We start from the raw sequence: 22005 nt of genomic DNA, 5'->3' as shown, positions 1-22005 counted from the left end.
TCCGCCCTTAAGAGAGAGATTTTAAAAGTGTTGCTCGTGCAAAAACAGCCACATACATGCAAATTTTAAGAAGCTGTGGGAAGGGACACATGGGTGTTCCAGCCCAAGACTGATGTGTGTAAGCATGAATTTGCAAAGGCAACACGCATGTGTAACTTTGCTACTGGTCCTCATCAGGTGTGTGTGAGAGGGAGGGACAGAGACTCTGTATAGGGTCAGTCTGAGACTCTATATATACGCAGCACTGTAGAGGGGGCACTTTGAATCGGGGTGGGTTTTCGGGAGGGGGGCTGGGGTTAGGTGTGGTGGTGTTGCAAACACTTTCAGAGGTGTTCATTGTAAAATTGACATCACTAAAGAATTTTAAACCTTATAATCGATGAAAAGGAGTTGGTTTGTACAACACAGCCAGCAGAGACTGCAGGATACAAATCTACTCCTCGTTAGACTTTTCATTGCATACAAGGAATTGGGGGAGTGAGACTTGAGGGTTTAGGACTACTGGGAGGGGGGCGAAGAAGGACAACTGGGTTATTCATGGGGATGAGGCTGGGTACAGAGGATCAGGATCCCCAGGGCAGAAAGAAAGAGAAGGGCTCCATACTCTCTACCCTCCCTCCTGCTCCTTACCCGAGTGATCCTCCATCCCCAGCCCCAGCCGTGCTCATCAAACTGGGAGCTGAGAAGTGGTGGGGGCTAGGGATGGAGGATCACTGGATAAGGAGTAAGGGACTGATCACATATGTGTATGTGAACGAGAGTGAGAGGGAGCTCATACCTGACCCTGGCCCATCCCCGGGTCACACCTGGCCCTGCTCCACCATGCCCCCCACCCCCAAACTCCACAGTTCCACATAGTAAGCCCTGGTTCATATTAACATTGTAGATGATGCAAAAGATGACCAATAAGAGCACGAGACTTGCCACACTGGGTCAGACCACAGGTCAATCAAGCCCAATATCCTGATTCCAATAGTGGCCAATCCAAGTCCCAAGTGCCTGGCAGGATCCCAAGGGATCTTATCCCAGGGATAAGAAGTGGATTTCTGCAACTCTGCCTAAATAATGGTTTATGGACTTTACCTTCAGGAACTTGGCCAAATCTTTTTTAAATCCCAGTACACTAACAGCTTTTATCACATCCTCCGCCAATGAATTCCAGAGTTTAATTGTGCATTGAGTAAAAAAATATTTTCACCTAGTAACTTCATCGCATATCCCCTAGTCTTTGTACTTTTGCATTTATCGAAAAGTACTAATCTCTTTAGCTTTTCCTCATAGGGGAATCATTTCATCCTCATGGAGTGATAGAGTCATTATGATATTGGCCATTTAGCCCTACTCTCTGTTTTCTATCTTTTTAACCAGTTCTCAGTCCACTATAGGACACTGCCACCACCTGTCCCATGACCTTTTAATTTCCTTTAGAGTCTCTTATGAAGTATTCTGTCAAATTCTTTCTGAAAATATAGATACACTATAATCAGCTGGCGCACCTTTATCCACATTTATCCATTCAGACTGCCCGGCTATTCCTCCTCACCTTGCAAGCATCCAGGTAGGATATCACTCCATATTCAGCACAATCTGTGTCATCTTCCTCATTCGTACACCGCTGTCTCAGGAAAATAAGCATACAAGATCCTTCACTGCCTGTGACAAACAGAAAGGTTTATAATAATCTCAATAGCTACCAATACTGGCACAGCCATTGCCCTGATGCCTAGCCTCCAAGGTCTGCCTGACGGACAGAGCACCGGCGTTTCTACTAGGGACTTCTACTTATTGCAGACCCAGCTGCTGATCCGATTCTGTCATCCCAGCCTGATCTAACGCGCTCCACTACCGGCGAGCCTCTCGGGTCATCCCCCCCCGCCAGACAGATCTGGCAGTGTGAGTCCCTAGGACTCCAAGCTATTACATGCGGCCTGCCAGAGAGAACTCCCCCGCTGCTGGTTTAGTTTTTGGAAAGCTTGGTAACGGAATTACAAAGTGCGTCTCAGAGATTTTCAGAATACAAGAGTGCAGGTGAATATCCCCTCAGGAACTAAGAGCGCCCTTGCAAGGGTGCAGAGAGATTCACTGGCAATTAACAGATATTGCAACAGAAAACCAATCACTCACAGACTCTTTCCATTTTTCAAGACCTTTATTTAGAAAGAAGGTTCCCAATGTGCGGAAAGCACTGCCATGCACCCAATATATAAGGCACAGATACACAATATGATTATATGTGTGTATACGTGTTCCTATACATTGAGCACATAGATCAATAAATACATCACCCAGCTCTTGCAGCAACGCACGCTGGGACTTAGTTCTAGCATCTTTATTATTATTATTATTATTATTAATATTATTATCATCATCATTATTGTGAACACTAGAAATCCCAGCTAGAAATTCAAAGTGCCTAGGGACACTTGTTACACAATAATTCATTCCATCACCCACCTAAAGCAGCCCTGCAAAATAGACCATTTATAAATAAATTTTCACAGTAACTATGAAAGTAAAAAACAAAAAACAAAAAAAAACCCCCGCAGGCATCACATCTTTTCTTGCAAAGGTGAGTCAGAACTGCGCGGCGTGAGGGTTGGACCCATGATCGCGGCCCTTCCAGGATTTCTTCGCTCGGCGCTCTCTCTTTCTTTGCCTTCTAACCGGGAGCAAGCAGCTTCGGCACAGAGCACTGGACCTCTCAGCACATTGGGGATGGGGGTCCCCGGGAGGTGGCGGAGTTTCCCTTCCACAGGCAGAGGCTGGAAGATGATGGACCCGTGGGCTGAGCAGCTACGATGACAGACAATTCCCTACCGTTTATTTATTTTAAAGGGTTTTTACGCCACCTCGTGGGGTAGATTCAAGGCGCTTTACATAGATAAACACACGAGTTACGGTGACGGACAGAAGACTTATCTCATAAAAACAACGCGAGAAAAACAAAAATCATCAAATGATACAGCTCTGCCCAGCATTTTGCTGCAGGTGGCACCCGAAGATGGGGGGGGGGGGACCGGCGTGGAAAGCTCATTTGCCAGGTCACCTGTGAAAGGCATCGCAGGTCCCAGAACTCAGAAGCTCCTTCAGGGCTGCTGTGGAGGGGGAACGAGGAAGGAAGAGGCAAGGGGGACTCCCAGCACCACAAGGGGGATCCCTAGGCTAAATGTAATACATGACCCTCTCTGCAGGGCTGCATTAACGGGGAAGGCCTCAAGTCAAGACATCGTCAAGCGGCAGCAGCAAGAGAATCGGCACAGGGACCCGGGAGCCAGCATGCACCCAGTCCCTCGGTGGCTTTCGGGTCTTCTGCACCTCAGGTTGGTCGGAGACGCTGCGGAGGCAGCATTCACAGCCCCCCCGCGGGGGGGGGGGGGGGGGGGGAGAGGGAGGGCGACACCTGGTGGTTGGATTTAGGGCATGGAGGTTGCAGAGTCTTGGCCCAGGACTATGGCTGCAATAACTGGAACTGGGATATTTGGGGAGGGTACCAGGATCCCAGCCCTGGTTCTGAATACATTGGCGACCCAGAGGAGCAGGAGGAAAGTGTTGGGTCAGAGAGAAAGGGATGTGAAATCAAGCAGGGGAGGGAGTGGGGGGGGGGGGGGGACGGGACGGGACCCTGGGTACCAGCGTGTTTGACAGAAGCCCTGAGTTCATGATGCAGGAAACACAGCAGAAAGGCCTTAAATGCAAATCTGCCAGTGCATTATGGGTTTGGCTTAAGTTTCCTGCTGAGAGATTTCACCTGTAAAAGGAATTACTAGAAAAGACAGAAAGAGAACAGAGTGAAATTTGGTGACAGAAGTTCGTGGAGACTCAGCAATACAAAGGTCATCTTAGTTCATATCCCAGGACCCCCAGGAGCCAGCGCCACAAGCGGGATCAGAAGAGGACCTGGGGAGCTGAGCTTGGTGTCCCACTCAGTGACTGCCCAAAACGTGTGGGAGCGATGCCGAGTCACTTTCACCGTTTCTGAGCCGAGGGCGGCCAACGGGCCTGACCTGAGATACCTGAATTGGCCAATTCATGTGAAGTTTGAGGAGGGGGGTCTCTGCCGCCAGCTGCTTTACACAATGTACAGTAAACCATAACCAACTCACCCTTCCTAAAAAGGGTCACATGTGTGACAAGTAATCATGGGATTGCATGCATGCATATGTAAATGTAGGAATGCATGCATGCAGGCTCACACACACACAGACAGGCCCAGCTTTAGAGCAGACATGATACTTCCTGAACATTACTTCAATATAAAGTGACAAAGGCGGATTGGTGTGCATGGTTTTCTTTAGACTTCTATTTTTGCTTTGTTTTTCTGTGTGCACAGACCTATGCACAAGGAATCGCATGTACATGCGTTATCCGTGCACATACGCAGGCATGCCCACACACACATGCAGACTAGAACTGTAAACAAAACCACACAGGAAGGGACTTGCAATTTAATGTTCCTGTTCCCAGGCAGACCATGGAGTCTGCCACCATTACTGACTGTCCCTTTTTCATCAAAACAGTTCCCTCCCCTATCCCAAGCCATCCAGAACATTCCCAGTTTGTCCTTCTACTCTGAGGAACACAAGCATCTTTGACGTTCTGTCCAGTCAAGCTCAAACTGCCACTCCTTCAGGGTGAGCTTCTGCCCAGAGCTAAAGTAGATGAAGTTTCCTGGAGCAGGTTAAGTTACTGTGGACCAGATCCCACATGAGATGCAGCTCGGGTGGTAGCAGCTTATGTACCACCAGCATGCTACGGAAGAAGCAGGGATCCTTGTTCATCTTACTGTTCTTGTTTTTAACTATCCCAAAGGTCCTAAAGCCTTCATGTCTGATGGGATTTATTTTGAGAACCTCCAGACACATCCCTAGGAAGACATCATCAATTGGGTACAGCTCCAACATTTCCGAGACTTTGTATAATTTCTTGGCCAGAGGCCCACCCATCAGGAAGCCCCCACCACCAGCGTAGGGTGGGTAATGACTCTTGCTATAGAGTGCATTAGGGATGTAGTATTTATTTTCCTTTCTTCGGATAGGCCTGGCATTGGATAGCACATCCCCTACAAAGAGGTTCTCTACCACGTTGCCTTCCAAATATTCCAGAATATTATTGGGGCTGACAAAGACATCATCATCCCCTTTGAAGATGTACTCAACATTGTCACAGTAGATGGACAGCCATTTTAGGAAGTGCACTTCCTTCAGGGTCAGATTGAAGAAGGTGTCTAGGAAATCCCACTGGAGGATATCCCTATAGATGTAATTCTCATAATCCAGGAGCTTTTGGTAATTAGCTCGTTCCTCATTCTTGGAGGCAGTCCCCAAGAGGAACACAGTTTTGATCTTCTTCCCATCCACCTCTCTCTCTTTACCCCAAGTTTTACGGATGGTCTCCCGCCTATCATGCTGGGTGATGATGGACTTGACTACGATCAGCAGATGGATTTGCTCACCGCACTTCTCGGGATGGTTAATGAGCATTGGGAAGTATCTGCAGTGTCTGTATAGCAAGAACTGTTGGAAGTTGGGTTCCAGCCCTTTGAACCAGTTCAATGTGGTGAAGTTTCTGTTGGCAGTGCAATTGATGGTCGTCACATCCCAAGCCTTCACCTGTTCCTCAGTTACTTGTGAGACATCTGTGGTCGTCTTTTCCTTTCTGACCTCCCAGAAATCGTCAGAGGGGGCTTTCACAGCATCTTGGGAAAGTTGTTCACCTTGCAGGAGGTGTCCAGGACTCGTCCCCATCTGCAGAAAGGTCAGGGCAATGGCAAGCAGGAAGGACAAACAAGCACTTCTGACGATGGCCTTTTTCCTGCAAGAAAAGACATAGGACACCATCAGATCTTGAAGCTGTGACCTTTGCTACACCCAACTTACACAAAACACAAACTCTTTCTCTGTAACACGCGGTGCAACGCACTGAAGCTGGGTGGTCTATGAACCCACCTCCCCCGAGTGTCAGTGGGTCTGATTAGTTAAACTCTTTGTTACATAGAGTTATGCCAGAAATGCGCATGCTCTGGGTGTCCATACTGCAGATAACTTTCCAAGGAGAAGACTGGAGGCAGAGAAAGGTATTTTCATAAATACCAAATTACACATGAATACACTGAGGCACAGAGACACAGTTATTCACCCCAGAGCTGGAATTAGTACTGAGGCAGAGGGAAACAAAGAGGCTTCTCTGTGGTCTTGGCAACTTCTGAATTTCAATCCAGTACTCCACCAAACTGGATGGTTGCTTCTCCCCAAGATGGTTTGTGCTGCATTAAAGTCACACCTCAAACTGGGGTATAAGCTGCTGCCTGAAGGAGCCAAAGGCCAGTCAGAGTGACTAATGTCCCCTCTTCAGGAGGAAGGCCTCACTTTTTGGACCCTCCAGGTAAACCTCTCCTCCTCCCCCCTTTGCTGGTATCGCCACCGTTCCTTTCCTCCCTACCCACCCCCTGGCATCATCATCATTGCCTTCTTTTTCTCAAGAAACCCTTCAGATATGGCCATGTACCACTGTGCCTTGCCCGGAGGGAAGTGCAGCTATGTTAAGCTAACATTTGACTTCACATTTCTTTGGTCATGCTGGAGGGGATCCCAATGCTATTGTTAAAAAAAAAGAAAAGTAATGTAGAGGCAGCTTGGTCTCCACCAGATGGCCCTTAGTTAACAGCTAGGAGGCACGTACCATTCCCTAAGGCACCTCCCCCTGAGCTTTGCCTAGGTGGTAGATTCCTTTTCTGGTAAGCGAGGGTGAGCTTAGGAGTAGTGAGGGCAGCAATCTGGGCTAGGTTGGGGGCCTAACTCAGAGAGCACACAGAAACACTTCCTCACTCAATGACATCCAAACCACACTGCCCTCACCACTCCTGGCTCACCCTCGCTTACCAGAAAAGGAATCTACCACCTAGGCAAAGCTCAGGGGGAGGTGCCTTAGGGAATGGTACGTGCCTCCTAGCTGTTAACTAAGGGCCATCTGGTGGAGACCAAGCTGCCTCTACATTACTTTTCTTTTTTTTTAACAATAGCATTGGGATCCCCTCCAGCATGACCAAAGAAATGTGAAGTCAAATGTTAGCTTAACATAGCTGCACTTCCCTCCGGGCAAGGCACAGTGGTACATGGCCATATCTGAAGGGTTTCTTGAGAAAAAGAAGGCAATGATGATGATGCCAGGGGGTGGGTAGGGAGGAAAGGAACGGTGGCGATACCAGCAAAGGGGGGAGGAGGAGAGGTTTACCTGGAGGGTCCAAAAAGTGAGGCCTTCCTCCTGAAGAGGGGACATTAGTCACTCTGACTGGCCTTTGGCTCCTTCAGGCAGCAGCTTATACCCCAGTTTGAGGTGTGACTTTAATGCAGCACAAACCATCTTGGGGAGAAGCAACCATCCAGTTTGGTGGAGTACTGGATTGAAATTCAGAAGTTGCCAAGACCACAGAGAAGCCTCTGTGTCCGTGTCTCCCTATGCCTCAACTTCTGATCCCAGCTCTGACAGTGAGCCATGTGTCTCTCTGTGCCTGAGTGTATTCATGTGTAATTTGGTATTTATGAAAATACCTTTCTCTGCCTCCAGTCTTCTCCTTGGAAAGTTATCTGTAGTATGGACACCCAGAGCATGTGCATTTCTGGCATAACTCTAAAGAAGGGTTTTGTCTGTTCTACTACTCTTGTGATACTTCTGGGACTATCCAGACCTGCACTTTCTGCGAGGCAGAAATCCCCCTTCTCAGGAGTTCAGGAGGAATCTGCCCACCTTTCTCAGCCAGCTAGGAGGGGTTTGCAGAGACCACCACAATAGTCCTGTTTTAAGATTATACTATCTGTTGGGAAAGAAGTGTTTTTCTGCCCTCTTCCTTGCCCAGGACTGGATGTTAAAATTCGCCTCTGGAGTAGACCTTTTCCCCAGAAAGGCCTCACGACAATCGAATTAGAGAGAAGGAGAAAGAACAACATCTGGAGTCCCCACACCCCGGGATGCAGAACCACAGCCAGGCTGGAATTCGGGCCACCCAATGTGGACCCCAGGTACTGTGGGCAACAAGGACCCTATCACAGTTAGGACACCCCAGCCATGTTGGGATACTCACTCTTCCCAAAGGAAGGAAACAGATATCTTGATTTCCCAAACTGAGGGACACAGGAGAAGAACTGTAAACATCTTGTACTCTAAAGTTCCCACCACACACACACACACACACACACACATACATATCCAGTTACTGGGCCTAGAAGGTTAAATCTTCACCCCACAGAAAGGACTCACACCTTGGAATACAGGAAAGGGGAATGAGAAGTGAGAAGATAGCCCCCAGATAGACTTCTCTACCTGGGTAACATCAAGCTAGGTTGAGAGAACATTGCACAAATCTCATCTTTGGGTGAGTTTCCTCACTCCGAAGGTCATCAAATCTTCACAAGAGTGCACTGTTCTGTTTGTATGTCGCACTCTGCATGTAAAAGTGGCCCCTAACCCTACACTACTACCTAAACCTCACCTTGAGTTACTAGATTGTCCTCTTATAGTAGCATAAATAGCTATCTACTACAAGGGCCTTGTAGATAGTCTCTCTCTCTCTCTCTCTCTCTCTCTCTCTCTCTCTCTCTCTCTCTCGCTCTCTCTCTCTCTCTCTCTCTCTCTCTCAAAAACTTGCAATATTACACAACTTAACACAATTGAAAAAGGTGTAGTTAAAACTGTGCATTATGGCTTCGTGAAGCCAGCCCACTTTTGCAGAAATTCCACCTCCAATCCCTCCTCTTTAAAAAAAATTTGCATCGCACCATGCATTATGGTGCTTATCGCATGCGTTAACACATTTTTCGCATGCAAAAACGCCATAACGCAAGTTGATAGATGACCCGGCAAGTCGGATAGCTGGCAATATTCAGCATTATCCGGGAAAGTTAGCCGAATAACTTTAGAACTGCATAAAAGCAGTGTCGCATGGGCATAGGGGGCTGGGAGGGATGTGGAAGGGGGTCAAGAGAAGGAGAGGAGACCACAGAGGGGAAAATTATGGGAAAAAAGATTAATAGCGAAATAAGTGATTTCTGGTGGATAAAAAGCTTTCGTTTCAAACAAGATCACTTAGAATCCAGCTGAGGATTCCGCTTAGCGAAATTCAAAGCCTGCAGGAGCTGAAGGGTTAAGCACAGAAGGAAACACCATGTGTAGGCTCCAGTATGACTTGAACCAAAGGGACTGGTTGGGTCCCAACATTTTTTTATGCCGCAGCACTAGGTTCACTTTGGCACTTTGTCACTGCACATGCTCTCTTTCCCTTCTGTCACCCATCCCTTGGCGCCATCCTCTTCTTGGCATCATCACATTCCCTTCCCTCTCCCAACCTCTGGCATCATCACCTTCCCTCCACCTCCCAACTCCTGGCGAATTCACTTTCCCTTCCCTCCCTCGCAAGAAGAGCTGGGAGGGCAGGGGAGCGGGCAGATTGCATAGTAATGGAAGCAGGAGATTTAAGGGTGACGCTCCACTTGTGATTAAGATTAAACTCCTAACTAAGGATGGTGGCCAATTCAGTCTTTTCTTAAAATGAATAGCTTTTCAAGCTTCTTATCAGCCTTATGGACCTGAGGACAATAGTTTCTGCTGTTGCAGAGAGGTTAATTATGTTTATAATGTTTATGTTTATGTGTTACAAAAATGTTTTCATGTATGAAGTTGTTCAGTTGTAAACCGGAGTGAAGGCTTTCTGCTATACTTCGGTATAAAAAAACAGAATCTAAATAAATCATAGTATGAAGACTTGACTACTGCAATGCATTGTATATAGGAATACCGAAGAACGTGCTGCATATATTACAGCGGCCAGGATAACCGGGGTGAGCTGTAAGGAGAGAATTAGCCCCGGTCTCGTACTGCTTCATTGGCCATCCATTAAAGAGATAGAAGAGATCTGAGTGAAGACATCCAAAAAGGTGGCAATCACAGATATTGGATCCCCACCAGTACGGCTTCAGAAAATCACTTAGTGCCAAATTGCTAATACTATCCCTTCTAGGTTCATTTAAAAGAGGTCTAGATTCTGGAAACGGTTATATTCTTGTTTCCCTAAACATTACAGCCGTATTCTATCCCATCGATCACACAATTCCTGTACATCGCCTGCATGAATGCGATATATATGGCATAAGAGTTGAGTTTGAGAATACATTTTCTCAGTGGGTCAGCCCTCTCAGCCTCGTTGTTTAATTTGTATCTAACTCCTCTGCGTAAAGTTCTAGCTGGATTGTGTGACGGCTATAAACTTTACACCAATGATATTCAGGTTTTTCTGTCCCTCTTGGTCTGAAATAGTCGACCTGGTAAATTTGTGTATAAAAACCATCATGAGGTGGCTGGTGTTTAACAAACTTGTCCCTAAACGTTGCTAAAACTCAATGCATACTCATTCAGCGTCCTCGCTCCAACATACTTCAATTATGATAGAAAATGTTTTTTACACTCAATTCCTGTATCCGCAATTTAGGTGTCTTGATTGACCCCGCTCTTTCCTTTCGTCCCCACGTTAGGAACATTATCAAGTCTGGCTTTTACAGACTGCGCACTTTACACGGGCTTAAATATTTGTTGGATATGGGAGATTTTCAAATCGTAGAACAGGCTTCTATCCTCCCGATATTGGACTACTGTAATTCTGTCTTATTGGGTTTAGCAGCCCTTACTCTAAAACCTCTCCAACTGCTTCTTAATGCTGCTGCTCATTTCATTACTGGCACGAAAAGACAGGAACATAGTACCCCGGGCCTCATTGACTTGCATTGGCTCCTCATAGCTGAGCGTATCAAATGCAAGGTTGCAGTGATCACTTTCAGATTCATTTCTTCTGCTGCCACCCCATGGTGCAACGCCTTGCTGCGATTGTACCGTCCCGCTCACCAGCTTCGCTCCTCGCAGAGGGGCCTGCTAGATGCTCAGCTGTACGAGAGACTGCATTTTCGGTCGCTGCCCCGGCTCTCTGGAACACATTCCCTGAACCACTTCAATTGGCAGACAGTCAAAAGACATTTAAGCAGACACTGAAGACATGACCATTCAGGCAGGCATTCTGTTAATTGTCCATTTTGTATGTTACTAAGTTTTTAAGAATTTTTAGCACGTTGATTGTTTGTCTGTACAAGATTGAAATCTTGTGCATGTCTTTATTTTGTACATCGCCTAGTTCTTAGGTGATTACTAAATTTTAATAAAGATAAAAGGGAGAGGTGTTGCTTGTAAGAGATTGTAATCTACTGGACCTGGCTTGGAGTATTCCTGTTGCAGGATCTGTAAGGCGTAGGGAGATTGTTGAATGGCGCCTTTCAGGAAGCTCTGCTTAAACAAATGGTGATAGAACCCATGAGGGGGAGAAGCAATACTGGACCTGATGCTCAGCAGTGGAGATATTATCTCTAGTGTCTGGCTACGTGCCCACCTGAGCACCAGTGATCATTAGACGGGATGGTTTGATATAGCAGGCCAGACAAAGAGAAGACACACAAAGACCAAAGTCCTAGATTTAAAAAATACAGATTTTAGTAACATGAGAACACCCCTTGTAGAAAAGCTAGAAGATTTGGAGAAGATGGCTGAAGTGGAACAACAGCAGGCCAAATTAAAAGGAGCTACAATAGACTCCCAATGGTGCCTTTCAGCTGAGAAATTGTGGATGGGAGTAGCTCCGACACGACCTACTCATGTATCAGTTAATTGGGTCTCTTGAGTAATTTTTCTTTGCTGCTACATTTGCTCCTAAGAATTTATACACTCTTCAGGTGTGAACTAATCTGGAAGATCTTTTTTTTTTCTTATATTTCCTGGTGATGACAACTCAAACCCCAAAGACTTTGAAGATCTGTGCTCCCGATTTCAAAATGGCAGCGATTGAGGAGATTTCAAGGTCAAGCTGTTCTGTGATACTTCTAAAGCAGGTTTCTGTTTGTCCTAGAAGACAGATGTAGGGAGACCTGATGGGTGTACAGGAAGCTCTGGGTGGTGGACACCCAAGGAATGAGCACTATCTGGTTTTTGGGAAATATTTTAAAAGTTGTGCCTGTGGTTGGCCACTGGATGGCGTTTTAGGTGTGTGAACGTGTGTTAATAGATAACACTGTGTGTTTATGGGGAAATATATAACTGTTCATTTAACATTTGGGGGCTTTCTAATTGAATGCCCAAGGATGAACCAGGGGGGAATTAAAAGAGTAAAGTTTTGGTGAGTTTTTGTCCTTTCTTCCCCCTGCCCTTTCCAGTGTGTGGGGGCTATAGGGACCTCCAGAAAATACCCAGCCTTTGAGCTGAAGGGACCAGAGATCCTCCAAAGGAAGCGAGACCCTGTAGGGGCTCTTCTTCTGAAGGGGAGAAGCCGGAGGCTGAGAAGATGGGGGGTGGTGCCATGGAGAGGAATGGTGGGGAAGTTACCAGGAGCTGAGTACAAGAGGTTCAAGAGTGGGTTTAGCCCTCCAAGAGGATCTCTGAGATGCAGTGGTACAGGGGACCTGCATTTGGAGGATGGAGGTAGAAACCAGAGGGATGTGTGAGTAAATCCTGGTTAGCAGGCATGTATTTGGCCTCCATTGGATGACAAGTTTGATGTGGATATATTGTTAAGAAATCCTAGCTTTCTCTAGGATTGGGAGTAATGTTAACTCGGTGGTCAGGGAGACCCATGCTGACTCTTCCGGTCAGTGTAGGTACTATTTGGGAGGCATCACCTATGCTCTTGAACTGCAGATTCTGTGTAATTTCATCTGTTTCGGAAGCCCATGGATCTCTGACACTGTTCATCAATAATGCTAGAGATCATTCTCATCCCTGTGAATAGTTTTGGCTGGCTGGAACGTCCAGGGGATAAGCTTGTTGTTTGTTGGAAGCTGAGCTTGGTGTCGGCTCCAGTTATTTGGCCAGCTTAATTTAAGAATGGGGATGGAGATTATGGAGGGGGAGAAATAAAAATTCCTCCCTGCCCTTACTGTAAAAGGAGAACGGGGTATTTTTTGAATTATGCTGTCATCACGCGGGTCAACTTGAAATGCAACATCTGCATGACCACCATTATAGGACCCCACAAAATACATTTGGAAAGCATGACCACTGTACAACCTGGAAGTCCCATCCCATCATTTTACGTACCCTGTTGGGAGGGGGGGGAGGGGGAGGGGAGTACACAGACTTGGGGAAACTCCAATCTTCCTTGGATGAGATAAAGGAGGGATTTGATCCCAGCCTGGGCTTAGGCACAGGAACACAAGCAATTGCCCAAATTTTGAAGGTGCCAAATACCCAGGTCAAAGAGGAGAGCAACTGTGCCAAGGTGGGGGGGGGTCCTGCTTCAGCATCCATTTGGACGGGAGTGGAGGGAGAGGGACCTCATCCACGATCTGATCTCCAGGGTTTCCCCACCCACCACTCGCCAGTCCTGCCTCTGTGCGCCCAAATCCTAAATCAGGGCCCGGATCCGACAAACATGCATGAAGAGACGCCGAGCAGCGGATGCTCACACAGGAAACGGTGCCGGAACAATTTGTTGGCTGAGCACAAGCTTTGCAAAAGGAGCAGGCAGCCTTCATGGAAACAATTGGAGACCGAGAGACCTGTGGCCGTAGGAGCCATGGCCATGTGACTGGGCTGCCGGAGACCGTGAATGGACAGGATCTTCTTCATTTTCTGGAAGGCTGCTTCCTGGAATCCTTGGGCCTGTCGCTGGAGGCAGAGCCCGTGGTGTTGTGTTGGAAGGAGATTTCACCGTAACAGCAGACCCCCCACCACCTAGAAGTGACAGACAGGTGACCCCTGGCATGGAATTACCATTTCTATGAAAGAGTTGCGACTTTTGGATGTACCCACCTGCTCCTTTTATTCTCATCCGCAGGATTCTCACGCCCGCAGAGATTATTTCCTGGTTTCTAGTTTCTAAAGTTCGAGGGCAGTTGCTTAATTTGTGGGGGAATGGCCTGGCACCGCATTTCGGGGGCAACGTCTTCTCAGACCCCAGAAGCAGAGTAGCAGGAGGTGTCCTGCGCAAGCCCCCTCCCCTTCAGGCAAGCTGCGGGGAGAAGAGGAGGGGAGGGCATGAGCTGGAGGGGACAGAAGGGGGCCACTCTGCTCCCTGATTCAACCCCTCCCCTCCTGTTCCAAAAGAAGAGGCGATACTGAAGCGGAAACTGCAGTGCAAAGAGCAGACACAAAAAGGGGTTGAATTAGCACTGGCTTGAAAGTTGTCGGCAATGCTGCCAGTCATCAAGGCTTCAGCCCTGGCCTTTGACGATTGCCACTGCAGCTCACAAACTTCAGTAAAATGAGTTCCAGCGCCCCTGCAGAAACAGAGCCCCAGGGGAAACAAAGCAGAGGTCGTTGAGGCTGACACATGGCCTTGATTTTTGCGCAATTTCCTGGCACAATTGAGGAGACTCTGAGGGATAATGGCCAGGGTCAGAGACACGAGGTGAATGCCTGTGTGCCCCACTTTTTCTGCCCTTGCTGGGTGTGTTGTCTTCCTAGCCAGGTTGCTGCTTCCTGGGTCCTGCTGCCTCTGCTACTGGTGCGCACCGGCCCTTCGCCGGGGCGCACGATTCTCTATTTAAATTAGGTGATGCGGTAGATCCGGGTAAAAGGAGGCGCTAGGGACACTAGCGCGTCCCTAGCGCCTCCTTTTTGACAGGAGCGGCGGCTGTCAGTGGGTTTGACAGCCAACGCTCAATTTTGCCGGCGTCAGTTCTCGAGCCCACTGACAGTCACGGGCTCGGAAACCGGACGCCGGCAAAATTGAGCGTCCGGTTTTCAACCCAACAGCCGCGGGCCGAATTCAAATTTTTTTTTTTTTTTTTACTTTTCGGGACCTCTGACTTAATATCGCTATGATATTAAGTCGGAGGGTGCACAGAAAAGCAGTTTTTACTGCTTTTCTGTGCACTTTCCCGGCGCCGGAAGAAATTAAAATGTGCGGCTTGGCTGCACATTTTACTTTCTGTATCCCGCACGCATACCTAATAGGGCCATCAGCATGCATTTGCATGTTGAGGGCGCTATTAGGTGCCGCGGGTTGGACGTGCGTTTTTGGCCCCTTACTGAATAAGGGGTAAGGGAAAACGTGCGTCCAAGAGCAGGCTAACAGTGCTCTCCGTCGCAGCGCACTGTACTGTATCAGCCTGTAGGGGAGGGGGAATGGTCAAGAGAGTGAGTGAGGGGATTGTGGGGTGGGATGGGCAGGAGAGTGAATATAGGAATCGGGAAAAGAAGAGTGGGGGTGGAGGAAGGACCAAGAGATTGAAAGGTGAATTTTCAAAGCAATACTGCATTTATTTATTTATTTATTTAAAATATTTATAGATTGTCTACAACAACACAGAAATCCACAACAATCACTATAAATAGAAACAGACAAAATAAATACTTAAAACAGCATAACACAAATCAAAAACCATGCACTTTATCTATCCATCAATTGTATAACAAATAATAAATTACCATTACTAATTACCATTGATATTAAAATCCCCGCAGGTTAGAATTCACTAAAGAAGGACTTCGGGGAAGTACCGTTGCTGGCTGGCAGGAGTCCAGACAGGTTTATGGTTTATTGTTTTTCTATACCGTTACTTCGGCGGGACCTTCACAACAGTTTACAATCAGTTACAAGGGAAATACAATAATATGTTAAAAGAATTAACAGCTAAAAATTAAAAAGATAAAAAGTACAGAAATCACATAACTTAGCTGTTAAAAGATTCAAAAACTAAAATATAAACATCACACATCACTCTTCATAAAACGAATATTAAGAACAGCAAAAGACATTATTACTAAACTAAAAACAGTTTCCATCTCTATTAAGCAGGCAGAAAAGTTAAGCCAATGCGTAACTAGTGCTCTTGCTCTGCATAGGCACATTTAAAGAACCAAGTTTTTAACTCTGCTTTGAATTTTTTCTTATCTGCTTGCAATCTCAATTGAGTTGGAAGGGAATTCCACACTTTTGTTCCTGCAATTGATATTGCACGTTCCCTTACTTGGCTAAGTCTGGCAGATTTTATTGTTGGCACAGTCAATAGTCTTTTGTTGTTTGATCTCAAACTTTTTTGCAGAACATACAATCGTATAGATGTATTTAGCCATTCAGTTCTTTCACTATATGGATGAGATTTTCAAACGGTTGCGTGCGTAACCCCCGAAAAGCTGTCCCTTCCACCCCCTGCGTGCGCCAAGCCTATCTTGCATAGGCTCGGCGGCGAGCGCGCAAGTCCTGGGGCTTTCCTGGGAGGGCGTGTCGGGGGCATGACGGGGGGGCGTGTCGTGGCCGGCGCGTCATCGGGGCGGGGCCGCGGGCATGGTTCTGGCCCAGGAGTGTTCCAGGGCCTTGGCCGCGGCCTCCGAAACAGCCCTCGGAATGGAACATGGCGCGCCGGCAGCCGGCCGGTGCGCGCAAGTTACGCCTACCTCAGGCAGGCCTAACTTGTAAAATAAAGGTAGGGGGGGAATTAGGGCTGGGGAGTGGGTTAGATAGGGGAAGGTGGGGGGGGGGGGCCGGAAGGAAAGTTCCCTCCGAGGCCGCTTCGATTTTGGAGCGGCCTTGGAGGGAACGGAGGATGGCTGCGCAGCTCGGCGCACGCAGGCTGCCGATTTTGTGCAGCCTTGTGCACGCTGACCCTGTATTTTATAACATGCGCGCGGCAGCGCGCGCATGTTATAAAATCGGGAGTAGATTTGTTCGCACTGGGTTGCGCGAACAAATCTACTCCCGCGTGCCCCTTTTAAAATCTACCTCTATATTATATTGTGTATTATACAGAGTGTTTTATATTGAACCTGATAAAATACCGGAAGCCAATGTAGGAAGATGAGTAGGTGTGATATGGTCACATTTTCTTTGGCCAGTTAATATTCTGGCGGCCGAATTCTGCAATACCTGGAGAGGTCTAATAGTAGATGCTGGTAAACCTAAAAGCATCGTGTTACAATAATCAATATTGGCAAAGTAACACTTGTAAGATCTAAAATCTGATTGGTCTAAAAATGGTTTCAACCTTCTCAAAATTAATAATTTAAAATAGCCATCCTTCAATTTGGACGCCCATCCATCAAAGAGTCCAATACAAAGCTTTAACCATTGTACATAAAATTCTCCAAAGCAACAAATCCAACTGGCTAAATCCACCCCTTCACTTCCACATTCCACCAAGGAACCTTCGCTCATCAAACACCGGCCTCCTACAAACACAGTCACCAAAAGAAACACACAAGTTATCAACAAACGAACGAACGCTATCACTCGCCGGACCCACCCTGTGGAACAAGCTCCCCATCGAACTCAGAACTGACCCATCAACTCAATCTTTCAAGAAAAAAAATTATAACCTGGCTATTTCCTAAAGCCTTCGCAGCAATAACATGACCAACCTCCCACACCAGAACAAACTCCCTTTAGCTCATTCAATAACCAGCCCCCTGTAAACCGACATCATACACACTACATACATCCTTATTATTTGGTTAATCTCTCACCAACCATAGAAGTTCTATTGTAAGATATAATTTCTGAGCCTGACCACTGTAAGACAGAAGTTCTTCCACTTTGTTTTTAATTGTAAGACATAAATCCTGCGCCTGCCTACTGTATGATAAGGGTCCCCCCACTTTGACCTTTGCTAATGTTCCTCTCTCTTTTTAACCATTTCTATGTTACAAATGTTCATTTTATTAAATAAAGGAAATGCCTGATTTCCTGCACTCTTCTGTTGAATGTAAACCGATGTGATATGTAAAATCAAACACCGGTATAGAAAAACAAACAAATAAATAAATAAATATGTTTCTTCATAGAAAGCTTAGTATCAAGGATATAACCCCAAGGTCTCTAGCAAAAAATAGAAAGATATCAACCCATTTCCGGAGGAGGATGTTTGGGTGGAACTAGCAAAACTGAAAAGCAGACAAAGCCATGGGGGATTGAGAGATACATCCCAGGATATTGAAGGAGCTCAGAGAAGTGCTGGTGGGTCCTCTGAAGAACCTGTTCAGTTGATCTTTGGAGACTTGGAATGGTGCTGCAAGACCGGAGAAGGGTCATTGTACTCCCATTTCACAAAAGTGCTAGGTAGGGAGGAGGCTGGAAACTGCAGGCTGGTTAATCTTCCCTTAGTCATGGGAAACCCAATGGAGATTAAGAACATAAGAACGTGCCATACTGGGTCAGACCAAGGGTCCATCAAGCCCAGCATCCTGTTTCCAACAGTGGCCAAACCAGGCCATAAGAACCTGGCAAGTACCCAAAAACTAAGTCTTTTCCATGTTACCGTTATTAGTAATAGCAGTGGCTATTCTCTAAGTCAGCTTAATTAATAGCAGGTAATGGACTTCTCCTCCAAGAACTTATCCAATCCTTTTTTAAACCCAGCTATACTAACTGCACTAACCACATCCTCTGGGCAAGTCACTTCACCCTCTGTTGTCTCAAGTACAAACTTTAGGATCTGCTTACTAAAGGGTTTCTGCCTTTTTATATCTATGGGAAAAATGTTCGGTAAATGGGACTTTAGATTGCAAACCCTCTAGGGTCAAGGAAATATCTACAGTGCCTGAATGCAACTCACCTAGAGAACCAATGAAAAGACATGAGATAAATTTAAAGTTTTAAATTTAATAAATATTCTAGAGAGTATAGTTGCTTGCACTAGTCCTATTAGAAGCCTTAATTTGATTAACATTTTCAAGGTAGGAGTTCAATGTCTTCATTATAAAACGTTAGTTCCAATGGAGGAACTTTTTAAAACTATGGAGATTATTGCCAAAGTTTGTACGTACTTTCCACATGGACTTTGCACAAGTTTTTGATGGGAAAGAACATACACGTTCTTCTCCTTTGAAAGCTGCCTAGGGAAAAAGTTCTTGCAGAGATTTGAACCCAGTTTTTCTATAGATACTTTTTTTCCCCCCTGAAAAACAACATATATAGACTGGAAAATGCAAAACTAAGCTCATTGTTGAAGGAAAGGATAGTGCACTATCTATAATCCAGTGGGATTGCAAGATATGAGGCAATATGGTTTTACCAGAGGAAGGTTATGTCAAATGAACATGACTGATTTTTTTTTTTTTTATTATTGGGTGACTATAGAATTAGATCAAGGAAGAGCACTCAATGGTTCACGTGGATTTAACAAAGCTTTTTATATGCATGGGAGGCTCATGAATAAAATAAGGCTGGGAGTGGGTTCCAAGGGATTGGAATGGATTACAGATTGGTTGATTGACAGACGAAAGCGTGTGATGGTAAATGGAGCCCACTGTGAAGAGAGAATGGCGATAAGTGGAGTGCCTCAAGGATTGGTTCTGGAACCTGCTCTGTTCAGTATCTTTGTGAGTGGTGTTGCAGAGGGGTTAGAAGGTGAAACTAAGATCTGCAACAGAGAAGATACTCCTGAAGAAGTAAGTGAGAATGAGAAGCAATCTAACAAGGCTTGGTCGAAGGTTTGGCAGCTGGGATTCAGTGCCAAGAAGGTGCAGAGTCACGCATCTAGGATGTGGTAATCCAAAAGAGCTGCATGCGATGAGGGTGAAAGACCAATGTGCACGGACTGGGAGATGGACCCTGGGGTGACTGTGTCTGATGATCTGAAGGTAGCGAAGCAATGTGACAAGATGGTGGCTAAGGCCAAAAGGATGCTGGGCTGCATAGAGAGAGGAATGACCAGTAAGAAAAAGGAGGTGATAATCCCTTGTACAGGTCCTTGGTGAGGCCTCACCTGGAGTACTGTGTTCAGTTCTGGAGCCCGTATCTCAAGAAGGAAAGAGATAGAATGGAGCAACCAAAAAAGGTGGGTGGTCTGCAAGAAAAGACTTATGAGATGAGACTGGACTAGATGATCTATATATCTTTACCCTGGAGGAGAGGAGAGACAAGTGAGATACGATACAGACTTCTAAATATCTTAAAGGTATAAATGATGGACACCTCAGGCAGGGGGCGATAGAGACAACACTACTGGGACATTTTGGGAGTGGGACTCTGCTAAATCAGAGCTTAGACTGCAGGAATTACCGTGTCTGTAACCAGTCCGATTTCTTCTGGAGGCCTGGTGCTCGCGCTGCTGAAAAACCATCTCCATTTCTTACCTTCTTCCTCAGGTCCTTATCATTTTAAGTCCAACTGGCCAGACTGCGTTCGCTTTGTTCATCAGAGGTGGGAGGAGGATTACAGTTATAATGTACTGGTAATAAAAACAGGTGTTTCTTTCCAGAGGCTGAATCAATAAAAGGAGAAGGAAGCCTGGCTCCTGAGGTTGCCAGATGGCCCTGTTTCTGCTGTGCAGGTCTTAAGGAAACTTCCCCACACCCCATGACTGATGCATGCTGACCACCAGAGATGCGACAGACCATACACCGAGTCTATCCCCACACTGAACGACTCCTGCATGCTGACCACCAGCTATGCGATAGGCGATGCACCAAGTTCATTTCCCTCATAGCACGATTCCTGCATGCTGACCACCAGACATATGACAGGTGATGCACTGAATCCATTCCCTCACTGCATGGCTCCTGCACACTGACCACCAGAGATGTGACAGGTGATGCACTGAATCCATCCCCTCATTGCATGACTCCTGCACGCTGACCACCAGAGATGCGATAGGCGATGCACTCAGTATGAGTTTTCGTCGCTGTGATTTTTGAATAGACGTTTGTTTTGTTGTTAGTTTTCAACAAATTTAGGACCTCTTTTACTAAATATTTTTCTCCTAGACAATCAGGGCCTTATTGAGAAAATTCTCCATCGCAGCTTCCAAATCAAACAAACAAGCAGCACATTGTGAGGAACAGAGCTCGCACACGCGTCCTTGGAGGATGTTTGCTGCCCAGAGAAGGAGCATTTTGATGCTATAAGTAGAGCTTCAACGGAGCTTGGTCAAGGCCCCAGGAACCCACAAACAAGCAGAGCTGTTTACAGAGCCTGGGAGAGGACCCTCCGAGGCCCAGCACGCACACACACACACAAAAACGCTGAATGAAAGGGTCACTTTTAGCTGCACTACTTTCAGGGGGAGCTGGAAGGGAAGTGCATAGCGCTGCCTGCCCTCTGGCTTTCATCCAAAAGCAGGGTCTGCGCAAGGCCCGATTCTTCTCAGACATGGAGAACCTGTACAATACTGGGGGTGGGGGGAAGCTCAGGGGTTAAAGCCCCGCCACCTGAACCCCCGTCGGAGACAGGAAACTGCCTGGATCCCGAGCAAAGCCAGAGGACTAAAATTTCCTCTAAGGAAAAAAAAAAAAATCCGGTCCTAAGTATTTGTAATTTTTTAAAGTCCGGCCTTGTTGTGCTTTCTGATGAGAGCTGTCCTGGCTGCTTCCTGCCTTTTTATTACAGTGCATCAAGCAGCCACTTAGCTTCTAACCTGGCAAGACAGGCTCTCTTTCATCTTAAATTCCTCTTTAATTGCTTTGAAACCAAAGAGTTTGTAGGATACTTGGCCTCCAGTTCTTGCTGCACTGGAAGAACAGGAGGGAGGGAAAGTTGTGTTTTAAGCTGTAAACTTTGCAGATCTCACCTGAAACTTCACAGTAGCAGGATCCCTTCCTCTGCTTTATGCTTTAAACATTGAACCATCTCCTGTCCTACAGATATGCAGGGAATGCTTACTGCAAAAGCTCAGGTTGGGTGACAGCAAACACCCTGCGTGTACATGACCCCCCCCCCCCCCCCCCCCACACTGTGGTTCCAAAAACCTCTCTGCCCCTGCCCAACCACTCCTGTCCTCTCATCATGAGTGAGATAATCAAATTTGCAGATGACACAAAATTGTTCAGAGTAGTTAAATCACAAGCAGATTGTGATAAATTGCAGGAGGACCTTGTGAGACTTGGAAAATTGGGCATCCAAATGGCAGATGAAATTTAATGTGGATAAGTGCAAAGTGATGCATATAGGGAAAAATAACCCGTGCTATAGTTACACAATGTTGGGTTCCATATTAGGTGCTACAACCCAAGAAAGAGATCTAGGCGTCATAGTGGAAACCACAT

General features: G+C 46.4%; 1 protein-coding gene across 1 annotated transcript in view; it reads right to left on the bottom strand.

Moving 5' to 3' along the window:
* Positions 1-2849: 2849 nt before the first annotated feature.
* The window catches only part of B3GNT7 (UDP-GlcNAc:betaGal beta-1,3-N-acetylglucosaminyltransferase 7), a 32634-nt gene continuing 13478 nt past the window's right edge, over positions 2850-22005 (bottom strand). Inside the window, exon 2 of the mRNA XM_029616838.1 lies at positions 2850-5811. Within this exon, the coding sequence (XP_029472698.1) occupies positions 4650-5811 (1162 nt within the window). The 3' untranslated portion in view covers positions 2850-4649. The remainder of the gene's footprint in view (positions 5812-22005) is intronic.

This window comes from Rhinatrema bivittatum, chromosome 9 (genome assembly GCF_901001135.1).
Source record: "Rhinatrema bivittatum chromosome 9, aRhiBiv1.1, whole genome shotgun sequence".
Taxonomy (NCBI): domain Eukaryota; kingdom Metazoa; phylum Chordata; class Amphibia; order Gymnophiona; family Rhinatrematidae; genus Rhinatrema; species Rhinatrema bivittatum.
This window is presented reverse-complemented; position numbering and strand designations above follow the sequence as displayed.